Source organism: Coenobita brevimanus, chromosome 20, assembly GCF_032717465.1.
Source record: "Coenobita brevimanus isolate Jiangsu-jjx chromosome 20, ASM3271746v2, whole genome shotgun sequence".
NCBI lineage: Eukaryota > Metazoa > Arthropoda > Malacostraca > Decapoda > Coenobitidae > Coenobita > Coenobita brevimanus.
This window is the reverse complement of record NC_136973.1, coordinates 21072168-21091666: the sequence shown is the minus strand read 5'-3', so window position 1 is coordinate 21091666 and position 19499 is coordinate 21072168. Positions and strand designations below refer to the sequence as shown.

Here is a 19499-nt window from a genome sequence, read left to right as displayed (position 1 = left end):
CTGCAACCTCCTGTTTTGTTACTCGGGGATTTTAATGCTCACAACATTCTGTGGGGTGGGAACTCCACTGATGAATGTGGTGCTATGGTTGAATTATTACTCCTGCTAAAGAATCTATCATTACTTAACCTCTTAAATGCGGATCATCGCGTTTGCGATGCTTGCCAAAAAGGACATAACGGCGGAGCGTCGCGTTTGTGATTCAAGTTAATTTTGAATAAACGCGGGCAAGGATATTCCAGCTGGTATTGTCTATCAGTACCACCACCCTTTAGCTACAATTAGCATACTTTACCTTTGTACTGCTGACCTCCATTGTTGCCAAGTATCGCGTTTTTCCCCCTCACCCCCCCCCCCACGGCCCGGCCAGCCTGGCTGTGATACATGGCAGCGCTCTGACTGCTCAGAACTGTAAATCTGCACTCTCCTCTCACAAGCAGTTTATGCTAATAGGAAACGCTTGTTTCCCCAGTTGTAACACTAGCTTTTTTTCGCACGGTTTGCCCCTGTTTAGCGTCAGTTTACCGCAGGCTTTCAAAGTGACATTATGGCGAGTTCTAGCTCTTCTGAGTCAGTGCGAGCGGCCGACAGGAATGAGAATAAAGTGATGGGCGTAAGGCAGAATAAAAAGCGCGCCGTGGTGATCTTTTGGGAAGTAATATGATTGAAAATAATGTAGTATACATGTTTTTAGCTGTGAAAATGGAAATGTTTGTTGAGTGACGGGAAGACCACCGCCGTGCTGCATGTCGGCCGTACGCTTAGTTGATTTTAGCCTTATTTTCAGTGCTTATTGTACAAATACGGATTCCAAACTACCTGTACGTTGTAGTATAAAGTTTACTGTGACAGAATGAGGCTGTGGTTGAGGGGAAACCGGGTTGCTGGAGGTGTGAAAGTGAAGAGTTGTTTACCCAACTTTGCAAGTCTTCACAAGTCCTTGGGTAGTCCACGAAGGCTCAACATCTGTCTCTGGAGAAAGCTGAATATAAGTACTATCTGCCATATCAAGTATAATGTTCTAGGATTAATCGCTGATTTTTGGCCAATATTTTCCTACAGGTACTCAGACCGCGATACAACCCCGCTACCTGGGGGGGGTCGGCTGTCCATGGCCGCGCATTAGGGGTTAACGATGGTGCTCCTACACACCACATGTTGCACTCTAACTCCTACTCCTCCATTGATCTAAGTATTTGTTCTTCCGATTTATTGCTCTCTCTCAATTGGTCTGTGTCACAATGTCTGCATGGTAGCGACCATTTCCCAATCATAATTGACGTCCTTAACAGATTGCCTCCATCGGCGCCTCCAAACTGGTGTGTAGATAAAGCTGACTGGAAAAAGTTTTCTGCAGACTTCGATTGTTCTGTTGATTTCTCATCTTTTGAGACTCACATCCAGGCATATGATTACTTCGTTGCCCAGGTCTTAGAGAGTGCTCAGGTTTCTATCTCCAGTTCTTCTGGCAATTTTCGTCATCCAGTTGTCCGTTGGTGGGATAAAACATGTACTAACTTGAGACGCATTACACGATCTTGTTATAGAAGTTATAAGCCTAATGCTTCTCAGGAAAATTATTTAATATATCATAGAGCATTAGCAAAAAAACGTAAATATTTAAAATGGGCTAAACATAATTCGTGGCACAAATATATAGAAAGCATTACATCTAAAACATCCATAGGGAGAGTTTGGGCTAAAGTGAGGAAGCTGTCCTGTAAATTTGCTCCCCACCCACCTCTTTGAAGGTGGACGGAGCTGTGGTATCAGACCCGGAAAAGGTGTCTAACATCCTTGTACACTATTTTGCCAATCTTTCAGGTTCAGTGGGGTGCCAGTCAGTACCTCCTTTGGGCTCTGCAGTGCTGGACCATGCAAGTAGTTCCGGCTCAGTGGGACGTCCATCAGCACCCCCTATGGGCTCTGCTGTGTTGAACCAGGAAGTATATAATAGGCCTTTTATATTCCGAGAATTGGCTCAAGCCCTACGAGCCACAGGGTCATCTGCTCCCGGCGAAGATGGCATACATTACGATATGATTTGCCACATTCCACATGAGTATCTGCAACTTTTGCTAGATATTTACAATGCAGTCATTATTCCCATTCCTAAACCGGGAAGAGATGCCACACTTCCAACAAGTTATAGACCTATAGCACTTACCAGTTGTTTGTGCAAAGTATTTGAGAAGATGGTTAACCATAGGTTAGTCTGGTGGCCTGAGACTGGAGGCCACATTTCCTCCGTGCAGTTCGGTTTCATAGAAATCGATCCACTATGGACCCTTTTTTGCTCCTGACAACAGATATTCAGAATGGATTCATTACTAACAAACACACTCTAGGGGTCTTTTTTGACTTGGAGAAAGCATATGATACAACATGGCCCTTGGGTGTATTGTCCAGCTTACGATCTAAAGGTTTGTGTGGGACCATGTTCCAGTGACTGCAGTTTTCTTCATACGCGTTATATCTGAATCCGAAATGGTCGCACAGTCTCCCCCAAAGTTCTGCAACCAGAAGGGGTACCCCAAGGCAGTGTTTTAAGCATCACATGTTTCATCATGGCCATCAATGGAGTAGCTGAAAGAGTTGAGAATGAAGCTATGATCCAGAGTTCACTCTTTGTTGATGACTTTGCCATATACTGTACTGGAGCCGACCCTAATACTGCAAGACTGCGGTTGCAAAGTGCCATCAATGCAGCACAAATGTGGGCTGAGGAATGGGGCTTTTGCTTCTCTCCTCAAAAAACCGTGGCTATCAAGTTCTCGAGGAGGAATTCAGCAGCAGTTCCTCACCTACTCCTGGGAGATAACATCTTGCCCTATGAAGATAAGGTGCATTTCTTGGGGCTTACTCTTGACAGTAGACTCACTTGGAAGAACCATATTCTACAGCTAAAGGCCACTGTTACACGATCTCTAGATATCCTTAAGGTTCTTAGTGGGAAGTTTTGGGGTGCTTACAGACCAGCACGTCTCCGACTATATGATGCCATATGTCGTTCCAAATTGGAGTATGGTTGCCAGATATACTCCTCAGCGGCCAAGTCTACCCTTAAGCTTTTAGACCCTGTTCATAACTCAGCAATGAGAATCTGCACGGGTGCCTTCCGCACTTCCCCTGCAGAGAGTCTGTACTTTATGGCAGGTGAGCTACCCTTGGATCTTTGCAGAGTGGACCTTAGTTTGCGGCTATTGTTTAAGACTCAGACTTCCCTGTCTAACCTTGTTTACCGTCTGATGAAGGACTTTCATCTGGCACAGAAATATGAGGAACGTAAGAGTTTTCCAAGGCCTCTTCATATCCGTATGCATGGGTTTTTACAGGAAACCTTCTTCCACAAAGTCCAGGTACGGCAAATCTCTTATTCTCCGATCCCTCCTTGGATTATTCCAGAGGCCCATGTTTGCAAACCGGCCTGTACTATGCATTCGAGATGTTCAGCTGAAGTTAAAACTCTGTTTCTTGAATATTCTCAGATTCATGCCTTAACCACTCAGATTTACACAGATGGGTCAAAATTGGATTCTGGCATTGGCTGCACAGTACTCCTTGAGGAAACTGTGCATCAGGCGAGACTCCATGGTGCCACTTCAGTTTTTACTTCTGAACTTCATGCTATTGTCCACGTGTTAAAATTAGCTTGTGACAGTAGGGACAGCCAGTTTACCCTATACTCTGACTCGCTGAGTGCCCTTACAGCCATTCAGAATTTTTCCAGCAATCACCCTTTGGTCCAGCAATTCAGCAGTGGCTCTATCGTCTACCTTCCCGTCGCAAGAGACTTCAATTTTGCTGGATTCATGCTCATGTGGGTTTGCCAGGCAACGAGGAGGCAGATGTCGCAGCTAAGGAAGCCTTTCATGGTACTCTAGGCAACTTTCCTGTCCCTTTTGCCGATCTTAGGAGACATATATCAGTTTTTATCAGGAGGAAGTGGCAGGAGAGGTGGTCATCCCTCACTGTTACAAACTATGAATTGAAAGCAATACATCCTTCTGTGCAGGTTTGGCCGGTGTTGGACAGCACCCCGAGCAGGCGCTTGGATGTTGTTCTGACCAGACTTCGTATAGGTCATACATGGTTAAGACACCACCACATTTTATGTGGCGGAGACGCTCCCCTTTGTAAGGCTTGCCACGTCCCTGTGACGGTGGAACATGTTTTAGTTCACTGCAGAAAATTTCATATTCCCCGGGACTCTGTGGGTTTTGATAAACGCAGTTCTCAGACATTAGGGGTATTTACGCAGATATTTTTAAGGTTGCGAAATTTTTATCAGACTGTGATATATTTTATGACATTTGACTTACAGATTTTATGGTGCTGCCTTTTTATTTCAGTTTTTCCTTTTCTTTTTAGTTATTAGGCACTGAATGGCCACATCGGTCCTAGTGCCTGGCCTTTGTGCCAAACCTTTATCACTCACTCACTCACTCACGCCATCATAATACTGTCATGTAGTAACTTTTTCACTTCCATGCTCATTTCTCTGTTTCTTATCACTGTTTTCAAGGAACCAGCAACCTCTCTTCCTTGTTGTACCCATTCAAGCATTTCCCCTCTAAACTTACATCCTTACTTATCACACTACGCAAGTACTTAAACGCACTCACATTTTCCTTTTTCTCCTCATCCAGCCTCATTGTACATTCATTGACTTCACTTCTCACGAAGACCATAACTTTACTCTTCCCTACATTCATCTTTAGATTCCGTTTCCTACGCACTCTCCCAAACTCATCCACCAAGCCTTGAATCTCCCCTTTGTCTTCACAACACAATATCATCTGCAAACAACGGTACTAGTTTCCAAACACTGCCCTCTCTCACTAGGGCCGCTCCAATATCCACTGCCCTACCTTGTATCTCTTTTATAACCCCATTCATAAACAAATTGGACAACCATGGAGACATGACACATCCCTGTTTCAATCCAACCTTCAAATAGTAAAATTCACTCAGTTCACTATCCACACGCACTGCAGCCCTCGTACCCTCATACATACTCTTCACGGCGTTGAACAACTTCCCATCTGCTCCATATATTCTTAATACTTTCCACAGTCCTTGTCTATCCACCCTGTCATATGCTTTCTCCAAATACATGAAGGCTGCATACAACTTCCTTCCTTTCTCTAGAAACTTTTCCATTAAAGATCTGAGAATGAATATCTGATGTACACAACCTCTTCCCTTCCTAAAACCTCTCTATTCTTCTCCAACTAATTCCTCTGTTATTTCCCTAATGTAGTGCCACAAATTTAATATTCATGTATGTGTTTAGAGGTACTGTAATTTTTAAGTTAGATAGGGTGTAATCTGAATACTAGTCTATAAATTCCTATCCTAAGTAGTAATTCATATGTTAATGATTGATGTAGGGTTAACTTTATATGTATGCATCTCTGTATCTATGCATTGGGTGATGTAATTGTGGATGTTGAGCTATGGGAATTCCTCTGTCTGGTCGAGTAATGAATAACAGATGCGCACAGCTTTTATCCTTGTCGTCATTGGGCGCCGAGTTTAAACCTTAAACAGAGTAATGATGAGTATACAATTCTTTCCGTATTCTAGTTGTGAAATGCTTACTAATGAAGCTGCTAGAACCCAAATATGTAAGATTAACAGTCAAAAAGGCCTAAATAATGTCATTTGTGAGGATTTAATAGTCCCGCTTACCCTAACTGTCACTAGATGGCTTAAGCTGCCCCAAAATTCAAGGCGGGATAGTGGTAAATTCAGTATCTAAATTAAGTAAGGATTGAATCCCAAATTTTCCCCAATCCAATCAAAAGTCCTGGCGTCATGTGTACACTGCTAAATAAATTGTGAAGAGGATTGAAACCCACCATATTTCAAAAACACCAACTCATTTGATCTAGCAGTGGCGTCTCTGGCTTGCTCGTGGAGGCCATTCGCTGCCCAGACATCGTGTATAATGGACGTTGGTTCAGGTGAGCTGTCCACATTTCTCCTTCCCCTCCCCCTTTTTTCTTTGTTTAATCCTTACTTGGTATGGACCATATGAAGTAATATTGTTGAAAGCTTAACGTAGACTTGAGGCCCAGACGTCATGTATAATGGACGTTGGTTCAGTCCCCAGACACCGGCGACGTCAGTGTGAGCACGAGGCCTTCCCGTGGTATTGTCCATAGACTTGAACATACACACCTACACTACCCATGAATTATTTTATAAACCAAATGTAATTGAAATAGTATCATTGAGCTATCAAGTGAATTTTGTTTGCAGATAAGGATTAGAAATTTAAAAGTGAAGTGATCTGGTAACAGAAAGGCGTAATTCAAATCCATTAACCGTTTTCTTTCTCTTAAATTAATGTTAGAAAATTAGGAGCGTGGAAGGGAACTTAGCGGTTGTGAGCAACAATGTAATTTTTGAATTGTACCTCGAGGCTAAACAAGCCCGAGTGATTATGTATTCCTGGTGATTATGCAATTTTTTTGAATTGTTCCTCGAGGCTAAACAAGTCCGAGTGATTATGCATTTTTGGTGATTATTTAGTAATGAAGATTATGAACTATTAATAATTATGAATTGAAAGTGTTTGTGGATTATAGAGAATTACATGATGAGAGTATACTATACGGACGAAATAGAACATGAGTAATTATTTTTATTGGTTCAAGGCTATGCCAGCCCGAAAAGACAACCCAAGCTCGTAAAAAGGTCCCTGTCTTGAGGCTATTGTCGAGCCCAAGAATAGCTGACAAAAAGAAAGTAAGGTACAATGACCTCAAAAATCGCTTGTATGTATCAAATTGTTTTCACCTGGTGACAATGTTGGAGGAATGATCACCCAAACCATGGTTTTAATGTACAATCTTCTTTCATATGACAAAAGGTCATGTAATTAAAAATGTCTTTTGAAAACCAGCATAAAAATTATTAAAGTAGAGTAAAGTATATGTCATTTTCTTTCTTGATGTACCTAATCAAGGGAATTAAGTCCTCATGCCTAATTCACTCCCCTTCCAATTCAAGATTCCTTCGCTGAGGGAACGACGACCACCTGTGGTACTGACTAAATGGCTCGGTCAAAAACTACAAACACTACCAAAATTTTCTTAAACAATTATCATCTACCATACCAAGTCAAAATACCACCCCCTCTCCCCTTTTGTTTTATTGAAGTGAATTTTTTTTTATTAACCAAGGAGGGGAGACTAAGTCGAGTACCACCTGTATTATCAATGGGTAAGTTGACCAGTACCAACAACCGGTAAGATTATAAATCTCTAGCGTTTCACTGGTGACAACCGGTGAAGGGGATAAAATTTCCCGGCATTACACTGCCGGCAATAGCGGTGGGATATTCATCGTTCCCAAATTAGTGGCGTTGGTGAGAAAGTGAAGGGAAGTGAATAGGAAAGAGAGTGAGAATGCTAAGGGTAGCATTGGTTGATCATTCCCAAATACCTCCGCAACTCTATTTTCAGAACATTCTGGTAGTAATGAGGTTCAAATAGTGTACTAGTTGGTATTACCCCTGGGGAAGGGGGGAAAGAATACTTCCCCAGTATCCCTGCTTGTCGTAAGAGGCGACTAAAGGGGGCCTTTTTATCTCCAGTCTGTCTCCATACTGTCATCTTCTGCTCTTCTGTCCTAACTCTCGTCTTGATATTTCCATGTTTGCTAAGCTTAGTGCTAATTCTTCACTTTTCTTTCCTTCCTTCCAGCTTAGAATGTTAAGGGTTAGGTAATTATATGTTCTCTAGACAAATATTACCCAGAGACAAACATACACAAAACATCATACACTGTCTTGGGCAATACTTCATCGATTTTGGGACGTCACGAGGTATCGTCCTGGACAACGGAGGAGAGCACAGAAGGTTGGAGTCAATAGCTTGGTGTGGGCGAAAAAAAAAGAGACCATACAGCCGGGTACCTGTAGGAAACTGAATGACAGATGGGACGGCCCATATCAAGTGATCGAAGTGCTGCTAGATGGAAGTGTTTATATAATTGAAAATGTATTTAGTGGAAAGAATACAAAGGGCTGCTGAAAAGGTAAAACCATATTACGGTACCGAGGAATGGCTCTTAGAACCGTTGCAACAGGAGCTCGCCCCGGAGCCCGAAGATGAGCGATTACCACTGCGAGTGAGGAATGCCCCTCGGAGGCTCATAGAGGAGTGTTAGTTAAAAAAGTAGATAAGTGCATGAGATGAATGTTGTGAAACATAACTGCTTAAAGTTATGTTCCGGGTGGACTCATCCCCGAGGAGAGGGTGTAAAAAGGAAAAGAGAGAATTCCTGTTGGAACTGGGAAGTGCCTTACTTCGAGGGGAGTGATCAATCCCCTAACCTTACAGTTAGCACGGTTTGTGAGGTAGTGGAGTCTTCAGGACAGAATGAGCACTCACCTTGTGCGGGCGGAAAGCTGGAAACAAAAGGACAGAGTGAATGTGATTGCGAATGGAAGAGTGGAAGGAAGCGCCTCCCGTGGTGATCTCACTCTCGAGAGACCCTGTCGAGCTCAGGTGAGCAACAAGCTATCCTCCATAACCTGAGGCTGACTGGGGCATAAATTCCCTCATAACATCCCGTGTAAGGAGTGATCATACCTCCTAATGAAGTGAGTAAGTGACCTTCCGAGGTACGCATTAGGTGTTTAATGTGGATCGACAGGTGCCACCGATTGTAGGGAAAAGTATTCCAATTCAAAGTGTTCATAGCAGTTATCAGAGTAACAACATACCATCCATGCACATGTCATAGAAGATTGACTTGGGTAAAATTTGTTTTCCGAACGTGGGAGCCGTGTAGTGCCACAAATTTAATATTCATGTATGTGTTTAGAGGTACTGTAATTTTTAAGTTAGATAGGGTGTAACCTGAATACTAGTCTATAAATTCCTATCCTATGTAGTAATTCATATGTTAATGATTGATGTAGGGTTAACTTTATATGTATGCATCTCTGTATCTATGAATTGGGTGATGTAATTGTGGATGTTGAGCTATGGGAATTCCTCCGTCTGGTCGAGTAATAGATAACAGATGCGCACAGCTTTTCTCCTTGTCGTCATTGGGCGCCAAGTTTAAACCTTAAACAGAGTAATGATGAGTATACAATTCTTTCCGTATTCTAGTTGTGAAATGCTTACTAATGAAGCTGCTAGAACCCAAATATGTAAGATTAAGTGTCAAAAAGGCCTAAATAATATCATTTGTGAGGATTTAATAGTCCCGCTTACCCTAACCGTCACTAGATGGCATAAGCTGCCCCAAAATTCAAGGCGGGATAGTGGTAAATTCAGTATCTAAATAAAGTAAGGATTGAATCCCAAATTTTCCCCAATCCAATCAAAAGTCCTGGCGTCATGTGTACACTGCTAAATAAATTGTGAAGAGGATTGAAACCCACCATGTTTCAAAAACACCAACTCATTTGATCTAGCAGTGGCGTCTCTGGCTTGCTCGTGGAGGCCATTCGCTGCCCAGACATCGTGTATAATGGACGTTGGTTCAGGTGAGCTGTCACATTTCTCCTTTCCCCCTCTCCTTTTTTCTTTGTTTAATCCTTACTTGGTATGGACCATTTGAAGTAATATTGTTGAAAGCTTAACGTAGACTTGAGGCCCAGACGTCGTGTATAATGGACGTTGGTTCAGTCCCCAGACACCGGCGTCGTCAGTGTGAGCACGAGGCCTTTCCGTGGTATTGTCCATAGACTTGAACATACACACGTACACTACCCATGAATTATTTTATAAACCAAATGTAATTGAAATAGTATCATTGAGCTATCAAGTGAATTTTGTTTGCAGATAAGGATTAGAAATTTAAAAGTGAAGTGATCTGGTAACGGAAAGGCGTAATTCAAATCCATTAACCGTTTTCTTTCTCTTAAATTAATGTTAGAAAATTAGGAGCGTGGAAGGGAACTTAGCGGTTGTGAGCAACAATGTAATTTTTGAATTGTACCTCGAGGCTAAACAAGCCCGAGTGATTATGTATTCTTGGTGATCATGCAATTTTTTTTAAATTGTTCCTCGAGGCTAAACAAGTCCGAGTGATTATGCATTTTTGGTGATTATTTAGTAATGAAGATTATGAACTATTAATAATTATGAATTGAAAGTGTTTGTGGATTATAGAGAATTACATGATGAGAGTATACTATACGGACGAAATAGAACATGAGTAATTATTTTTATTGGTTCGAGGCTATGCCAGCCTGAAAAGACAACCCAAGCTCGTAAAAAGGTCCCTGTCTTGAGGCTATTGTCGAGCCCAAGAATAACTGACAAAAAGAAAGTAAGGTACAATGACCTCAGAAATCGCCTGTATGTACCAAATTGTTTTCGCCTGGTGACAATGTTGGAGGAATGATCACCCAAACCATGGTTTTAATGTACAATCTTCTTTCATATGACAAAAGGTCATGTAATTAAAAATGTCTTTTGAAAACCAGCATAAATATTATTAAAGTAAAGTATATGTCATTTTCTTTCTTGGTGTACCTAATCAAGGGAATTAAGTCCTCATGCCTAATTCACTCGCCTTCCAATTCAAGATTCCTTCGCTGAGGGAACGACGACCACCTGTGGTACTGACTAAATGGCTCGGTCAAAAACTACAAACACTACCAAAATTTTCTTAAACAATTATCATCTACCATACCAAGTCAAAATACCACCCCCTCCCCCCTTTTGTTTTATTGAAGTGAATTTTTTTTTATTAACCAAGGAGGGGAGACTAAGTCGAGTACCACCTGTATTATCAATGGGTAAGTTGACCAGTACCAACAACCGGTAAGATTATAAATCTCTAGCGTTACACTGGTGACAACCGGTGAAGGGGATCAAATTTCCCGGTATTACACTAAGCCCATATACTCTTCCTAATACACTCGGAAGACAAATGCCCGCATGATTACCACACACTCATTCCCCCCCTTTTCCCTTGTACAGGGGAATAATTATACCTGACTTCCAATCCTCCAGGACTTTACCTTCCTCCAAGGCAAATCTGCACATCTTCCACATCCATTCTACTACTATCTCTCCCCCATGCTTCAGCATTTAACCACACAATTCATCAGTTCTTTTGACTTCCTTCATTGCTTCCACAATTTCAATTTCCATCCTACTGATTTCTTTCTCCTTCTCCCAGCCATTCCCCAGCCACTTATACTCACATTACTTTTATTCTCTATGTTCAACAATTCCTTAAAGTGTTCTCTCCATCCACTCACTTTTTCTCCCTTCTTCCCTAGTAATCTACCATTTTTATCTTTCACTCCCCAGTTAACATCTTTGACACCCAGTCTAACTCTCTACCTCTTTCCAGAACATTCTCTTAACATTCCCTCCACTTTACACCCAAATTCCTTCCAAATTCCTCATCCACACTCTTCTTACTCTCTCTTATTAATCTTTTCACTCTCTCTGCCTCTCTACATGTAACTCACTCTTGTGTCTCTCAACTTCTTCCACACCCCTGTTTCTCATCCACTCACTATATGCATTCTCCTTTTGTGCCACAGACTGTCTCACCTCTTCATTCCACCACGCTGTTCCCTGCACCCCTTCTCATCTTTTCTTCACTCCACACACCACCTCACATGCTGCACAGATTTCTTCCGTGAATATCTTGCACACATCTTCCACGTCCCCCACCTTCCAATCCATATTTACCCAATTGCTTCCCCACTTCTCTCTTACGTTCTGCCATTTTTTCCCTCCTCTTGTAACCTTTCCACCCTGCTTGTATGAACTACTTCCTCCTGTCCTTCCCTTCTTCTATTCCTCCATATCATTTGGACCTTGATTCTCACCACACCAATCTCTATATGCTCTTGCATCCATTACACACCTTCTCATCCTATCATCCACACACACTTAATCAGTCACTTTCTTCCGTTCACTTAGTTCACCAGGACAGAGGCAAGTTCAGGGGAACACATTTTCAAAACTATCTATCTATCTATCTATAGCCCAACGCCCTAATCCCGCAAAGGGTGGCCGCAGACAAAACGCCTCCAAGTCACTCTGTCACCCACCATTTGACTCCCCTCCCCCCAACTCACCCCCTCCCTCCCTCATATACCTCTCAACTCCATCCCTCCACCTCATCCTCGGTCTACCCCTCCCTCTCCCTCCCTCCACCTCACCCACATACACCCTCTTAGTCAGTCTTTCACTCTCCATCCTCTCCACATGTTCAAACCACCTCAGTGTATTTCTCCTAATCTTTTCAACCACATCCACATCTACCCCACAACATTCCTTCACTTCTTCATTCGTCAACCTGTCCCTCCATGTCACTCCACATGCTCCTCTCAAGTAACTCATTTCCACTGCTCTCACTCTTGACTTGTTCCCCTCTTGCAAGGTCCACGCCTCGCTTCCATACGTCAGGGTAGGGATCACAATACCATCATGCAGAGACTTCTTAACTTCCATACTCACCTCCCTATTTCTCATCACTGCTTTCAGTGTGCCAACAACCTTCCTTCCCTGCTGTACCCTTTCACGGACTTCATCCCCCAAAGTTCCATCCTTACTCATCACACTACCCAAGTATTTGAATGCACTCACATTCTCCATATTCTCACCATCCAACCTCACTGCACACTCTGTAACTTCATTCCTCTCAAACACCATAACTTTACTTTTGTTTACATTAACTTTCAGCTTCCTCCTCCTACACACTGTCCCAAATTCATTCACCAAACCTTGCAACTCCCATTCATCTTCACTCAACAATACTGTATCATCAGCAAACAGCAACACCGGAAGCTTCCAAATCTCACCCTCATTCATTAGGGCCACCCCCACATCCACTGCCCTACCTTGTACCTCCTTTATGACCCCATCCATATATTTATTAAACAGCCATGGAGACATTACACACCCCTGTTTCAGTCCCACACTGAGATCAAAGAACTCACTCGGCTCACCATCCACTCGCACCGTAGCCCTAGCTCCCTCGTACATACTCTTCACAGCACTCAACAATTTCCCCTCCACTCCATATATTCTTAATACCTTCCACATACCTTTCCTATCTATTCTGTCATAAGCTTTCTCCAAGTCCATGAAGGCAGCGTACACTTTCCTTCCCTTCTCTAGATACTTCTCCACTAAACATCTTAGAACAAATATCTGATCTACACACCCTTTTCCCTTCCTAAATCCCCCTTGTTCTTCTCCAACTAGCTCCTCTGTCATATGCCTAACCCTATCAATGAGTATTCTACCATATATTTTACCAGTCACACTAAGAAGGCAAATACCCCTATGGTTACCACATACTTCTCTCTCCCCTTTTCCTTTGTACAGAGGAACAATTATACCTGATTTCCAGTCCTCTGGAACCCTTCCCTCTTCCCAAGCCAATCTACACAACTTCCATATCCACTCCACAACAATCTCACCCCCATACCTAAGCATTTCACCACACACTCCATCAATTCCTGGGGCCTTTCCCAGCTTAATCTTCTTCATCGCTTCCACTACTTCCGACCTACTGATCTCTTCCTCCCTCCTCTCATCTCTTCTTATCCCAGCCATTCCCCAACCACTTATACTCACACTGCTCTCACTCTCTACATTCAACAAATCCTCAAAGTGCTCCTTCCATCTCCTCAATTTCTCTCTCTTCTCCACCAACAATCTATTATTCCTATCTTTCACTCCCCTACTATTTCCCCTTTCACACTGCCTTACTTTCTTTACCTCCTTCCAAAACAATTTCTTACTCTCCCTCCATTTCACACTCAGATTCCTCCCAAACTCTTCATCCACTTTCTTCTTACTCTCCTTCACCAGTCTCTTAACCTCCCTTCTCCTGCTCACATATACCTCTCTCTTCTCTCTCTCATCTTCTCCCCTACCTCTACACGCCAACCATTCACCATATGCCTTCTTCTTTTGTTCCACAGCTCGTTTCACCTCATCATTCCACCATGCTGTCCCTTGCACACCCTTGCATCTCCTCCTCACTCCACAAACCACCTCACACGCTGCGCTTATCTCTTCCATGAATATCTTACATACGTCTTCCACCCCTTCCATCTGCTCTAGCTCATACCTTCCCAATCTTTCTTCCACTATGCTCTTATACTCTGTCCTCTTCTCACTATCTTGCAATTTCTCCACTCTTCTCACAGGAGCTGTTTCCTCCTGTCTTCCCCTTCGCCTCCTCAACCACTTTCTTTGCAGCTCTACCTTGGCCATCACTAAGTGATGGTCCGAGACTCCATTCCCCCACCCTCTCCACACCCTTGCATCCAACACTTGTCTTCTCATTCGTTCATCCACACACACGTAGTCTATCATTGCCTTTCGTTCAACAAGTTCACCATCCATCCTCCTCATTACTCTCCATGTATACCGGTGGATCATCTTATGACGAAAGTAGGTGTTGGCTATTGCCAACCCCTTACCAGCACAGATGTCCACCAAAGCACTACCATTCCCATCTACTTCTGCTGGCACACCCCACTGACCAACCACTCCATCCACTCGTACATTCCCGACTTTGCCATTCATGTCTCCAATCAACAGCACTCTCTCGCTCCTCTCAAACTTGTCCATACATGCTTCTGCTCTCGCCCAAAACTCATCTTTCACTCTTGCCACTCGATCCTCTGTTGGAGCATACACACATACAATCGCCCATGCTTGTATACCTACTTTCATCCTCACCCATACAATCCTTGCACCCACTGTTCCATACTCTCTTATATTCTCCTTCCACTTCTTGCTTATCATCAGACATACTCCCTCTCTTGCCCTCTCATTCTCACTGACTCCCGCACATATACCTACACCGTATTCCCATTCTCTCATCCTTTCACCTTTCCATTTAGTTTCAGTCAATCCACATATATCCACTTTTGCATCCTCAAGCACCTGGACAATCTCTCTCTCTTTCACTTCATCATTCACTCCTCTCACATTCCACGTTCCTACTCTCAGAATGTCCTTTGTCCGTTCCTTAGTCGTCAACGTATGGTCCGTCCAGGTCCGAGGCGCTTTATTTGCTTTTTTAGTTAGTTCTTTTTACGGGGTGGGGCACTAACCCACCACCAACCCTTTTAGTCGCCTCGTACGACAAGCAGGGATACTGGGGGAGTATTCTTGAAACCCCCCTACCCCCAGGGGTAGGGGGGTTTCAAAACAATTGGTGGAATTCCATCTGGGCCTGGAGCTTTGTTGGTAGGTAAATTGTCTAGGATGGATTTTACGTATCTTGTCTGTATTTTAAGTGTGGCATTTTCGGAAGAATCAAGTTCCAGTACTGAGACATTCTGGCTGGTATCATCTATGGTAGAGTTTCTGGCAAAGGTACTAGCAAAGATATCTGCTTTCCCACGTGGGTCATTTGTAATATTGCCGTCTGAAGATTTTAGTGGGGGAATGGAAGATGACTTGTTAAAGTTATTATTGAAAGAATTAAGAGTTGACCAGAATATTCTATTGTCATTAGGGTTGTTAAGTAGTTTTGATGCTTGCTTTTGAAGAAAGTTTGATTTAGATAGATTTAATACAGCTTTTGCATGATTTCTAGCAATTTTAAATTGGGAGAGTGATTCAGATGTTTTTGATTTTAAGTAAGAGTTATATGCTAATGACTTTTGGGCTGTTGCTCTGGCACAATTGCCATCAAACCATTTTGGAGAGTTTGATCTTTTAGTGAATTGTTGACTTGGTATGAATAAATCCATACCAGCTAGAATTAAGTCGCAAATGTGGGACTGGGTAGAATTGGGATCACTAGAGAAGAAAGACTGCCATGGAATGTCAGCAAGATAATTTGTAAATCCATCCCAGTCAGCCCTGTCAAAGTGCCATCGGGTCACCCTGACAGGTTCAGAATGGGGAGGTGTGGGAGGGTTAACTAATGAGGCTTTGATGAGATTGTGGTCAGAGGATCCAAGTGGTGACAGTACCTCTATCCTGTATTGATTTGGATTATTTGTAAAGAATAAATCCAAGAGATGGGCATTATCGTCAGGATTATCAGGTATTCTGGTTGGTTGCTTTACCAACTGGGTGAGATTAAACGATTCTGCAAACAGCTCGCATTCTAGACCAGCGTCGTCAGTCTGGGCAGAATGCAATAACCATTCAACATTGTGTATGTTAAAATCACCCAAAATGGTAATTTCATTGCCAAGGGCAAGGTCAAGGTTACTCAACTGAGTGGATATGGAATCAAATACACTGGGTTCCGAAGAAGCATTGGGGGAACGATAAACTACACAGATATATTTGGTAATGTTTTGGCAATTTAATTTATATAAAGAGTAATCAAAACTGGATGAAGTGAAGTTTAAAATAGTGTCAACTGCATATTGGGATTTGATATAACAACAGGTGCTGCCCTTGTTACGAGAGTTTGTAAGAAGATGGTAACTGGGAAAACAAAATGGAGATATATCGGTAGAGGGTGAGATTTGTGGTTCTGTGAGGAAAAGGGCCAAAGGGGATATGGACTGAAGGAAAAAATGAACCGAGTTTAAATTTGTGGTAAGGCCGCGGATGTTGGTAAAGAATAAGGCCACACCGTCACCTCTTCGCTGACGAGCATTCCCGGAAATAGCAACAGTCGCTGCCGGCACAGTCGCTGCCGGCACAGTCGCTTGATGGCGACCGGGAGGACCCTGTGCCTCCAGCCCTACCCTGCCGGTGGTGGCAATCCGAGGTACCACCTCATTTGATAATAAGATTGCAGCGGCCATTACTAAAGATGTGAATAGAAGGTGTGATATGTTATGCGCGTGTAGTGTGGTGTAGACAGTTGAAGGTAGAGGTATTAGGAGAGCATGCTGGCATACTCTCTGTGTAAATGAATGCACTGAAAATGTTCAGAAAAGGGAGATGGTCAGGATCAAGTCCTGAGGGCTGGTGAAACAGGAGCTCCAGCTCTCCCTATCACCAGCTTGCCATCAACCTCGGGAGTACTGCCCTGTTCGACAGACCAATAGCTGTCACATCTTCTCTTGGTAAGGTATTTGAAACTTTAATTAATAAGCATATTGTTAAACATCTTGAATCCAACAACTTAATTAGTGATAGACAATACGGTTTTCACCAAGAAAGATCCACCATTGACATACTCAATCTCTTAACTCATACCATCCATCAATCAATTGATCTTTTTGGAGAAACTCACGCAGTAGCTCTTGATATCTCTAAAGCTTTCAACAGAGTATGGCACCATTCCCTGCTGTCCAAACTCCCTTGCTATGGACTAACGTCTTTTGTTCCTTTGATTTCTTCTTATATTAGTGACAGGAAAATAAGAGTAAAAGCAGATGATGTATATTCGAATTTCCACTCAATTAACGCCGGCGTGCCGCAGGGATCAGTTCTGGCACCAACCCTATTTCTGGTTCATATTAATGATCTCTTATCTGTCACTCACAATCCCATTCACTCATATGCAGATGACTCAACACTACATAGTTCATTCACACTCAGACATCCATTTACAAAGTCTAATATCTCTACCTCTCAACTCAGTACAGCCATCTCCATAAATCAAGATCTATCTACAATCAGTGAATGGGGACAAAACAACCTTGTCTCGTTTAATGCTAGTAAAACTAAATATATACAGTTTACTAATAGACAGATATTGCCAGATTCGTACATTTCCTTCAGTGCTACTAATATTCCCATCTCCAAAAGTTTTGAAATGCTTGGTGTCTCACTTAACAGTGCCCTCAACTGGACCTCTCATGTCAGATCACTTGCTAAAACCGCCTCAAAGAAACTTGGATTATTGTACAGAGTCCGTACCTTCTTCGCCGATGAGCAGTTAGCTATAATTTATAAGAGTCCTGTGCGCTCTCAGCTTGAATATTGCTCACCCTTGTGGAATGGTTGTGGAGAGGTTGCATTAAGACAACTAGACAAAATTCAGAATAAAGCTGTTAGAATCATTAACAACCCTGCCATTACATATAAACTACCTCCCCTGCAAGTAAGAAAGAATGTTGCCTCCCTTGCATTATTTTACAGATATTTTTTTTGGCAAATGCTCAGACGAAGTTGCGTCCATGGTACCACCTCTCCATGCCTTCCCTCGTGCTACACGGGCATCTGGTAGCGCTCATGACTGGAATGTCACTCAACCATACTGCAGAACTTCTGCCTATCAGAATTCTTTTATTCCTCAAACTGCATCTCTCTGGAACTAGCTTCCCCAGAGTTGTTTTCCTCCAAATTTCAACCCACAACTGTTCAAGTCTAACTGTTACAGATATTTTATGAACAGAGGACACCAGTAATCTGATGTATGGATTATTTGTTTTACCCATTTGTTTTTCCTTCCTTCTGTTATTTATAAAAAAAAAAAAAAAAACTCACCACGTATACCTATGTATCTTGTGTCTGAAGAGGGTACGGGCTAACACCAACCCCATCCCAGTACAAATGTCTACTGAAGCACTGCCATTCACATCCATCTTTGCAGGCACACCCCACTCACCAACTATTTCATCCACCTTCACATTCCCTGCTTTTCCCTTCATATCACCAATCAAAAACTCTCTCATTCCTTTTAAACTTTTCCATGCACACTTCCACTTTTGTCCAGAACTCTTCTCTCATTCTGCTTGCACGATCTTGCATTGATGCATACACACAGACAATTGCCCACATTTGTAGTCCAACTTTCAATCTTACCCACACAATGCTAGAGCCAAATGATCCATACTTTCTTATATTCTCTTTCCATCTCTTATTTACAACAATACACACTCTTTCTTTTTCCGTCTCATTCTCACCTACTCCCGCACATATACCCCTTCCATACCTTCATTTTCTTACACTATCACAATGTCCATTTAGTTTCAGTTAATCCACATATGTCCACTTTTGCACCCTCAAACACCTGGACAGTCTCTCTGTCTTTCACTTCATCATTTGCATCATTATTATTATTTTTTCTGTATTTACACAAACCAGGACCAGAGCTGTAATTAAGCATAAGGAGATATATGAATAACTCAAGTGGTTAATGAAGGTAAGACCAAATCGGTTCAGTTGGAGAAGCGTCTGCTGAACTTAATATAGTAGTGCCGATATTGCAAGGGCAATATAACATAAGTCAGCGGATTCAAATAGGTAAGAGGCAAAGGCAGCTGGTAAAACCTATATATATGATGTGGCTCTGTGTTTTGAGCATGGAGGTAGGGGTGTTATGTGTTGTAAAATTAAACCCTTCATTACGATCACGTGTTTTCTACACGACGTTTATACCAACCCGACAAAGTTCCCTAGCCTGTTTTAGCTCAGTTGATAGCCAAGTGTAGCCCGAATGGAGGATTGATTTGGTTAGTAACCAAGGAGACTCATTCCTACCTCATAACTAGGACTAAGTATATAACTTGCAACTATGACAGCATTGAATTAGTGGGAGTGGCCCAGTTCCGATAGATGAAAATAAGCCCACGATAATGCATCCTACTTTTATTTTTTCATTTTTTTATTTGT

At 42.5% G+C, this 19499-nt stretch overlaps 1 protein-coding gene across 1 annotated transcript; it reads left to right on the top strand.

Moving 5' to 3' along the window:
* Positions 1-2567: 2567 nt before the first annotated feature.
* LOC145391927 (uncharacterized) lies at positions 2568-3884 on the top strand. The gene has a single exon (XM_080266418.1). The coding sequence runs from the start codon at positions 2568-2570 to the stop codon at positions 3882-3884; it is 1317 nt and encodes a 438-aa protein (XP_080122544.1).
* Positions 3885-19499: the final 15615 nt, after the last annotated feature.

Excerpts from the sequence above, each read along its gene's own strand:
- LOC145391927 (XM_080266418.1), top strand. The coding sequence starts at position 2,568 with ATGGCCATCAATGGAGTAGCTGAAAGAGTTGAGAATGAAGCTATGATC.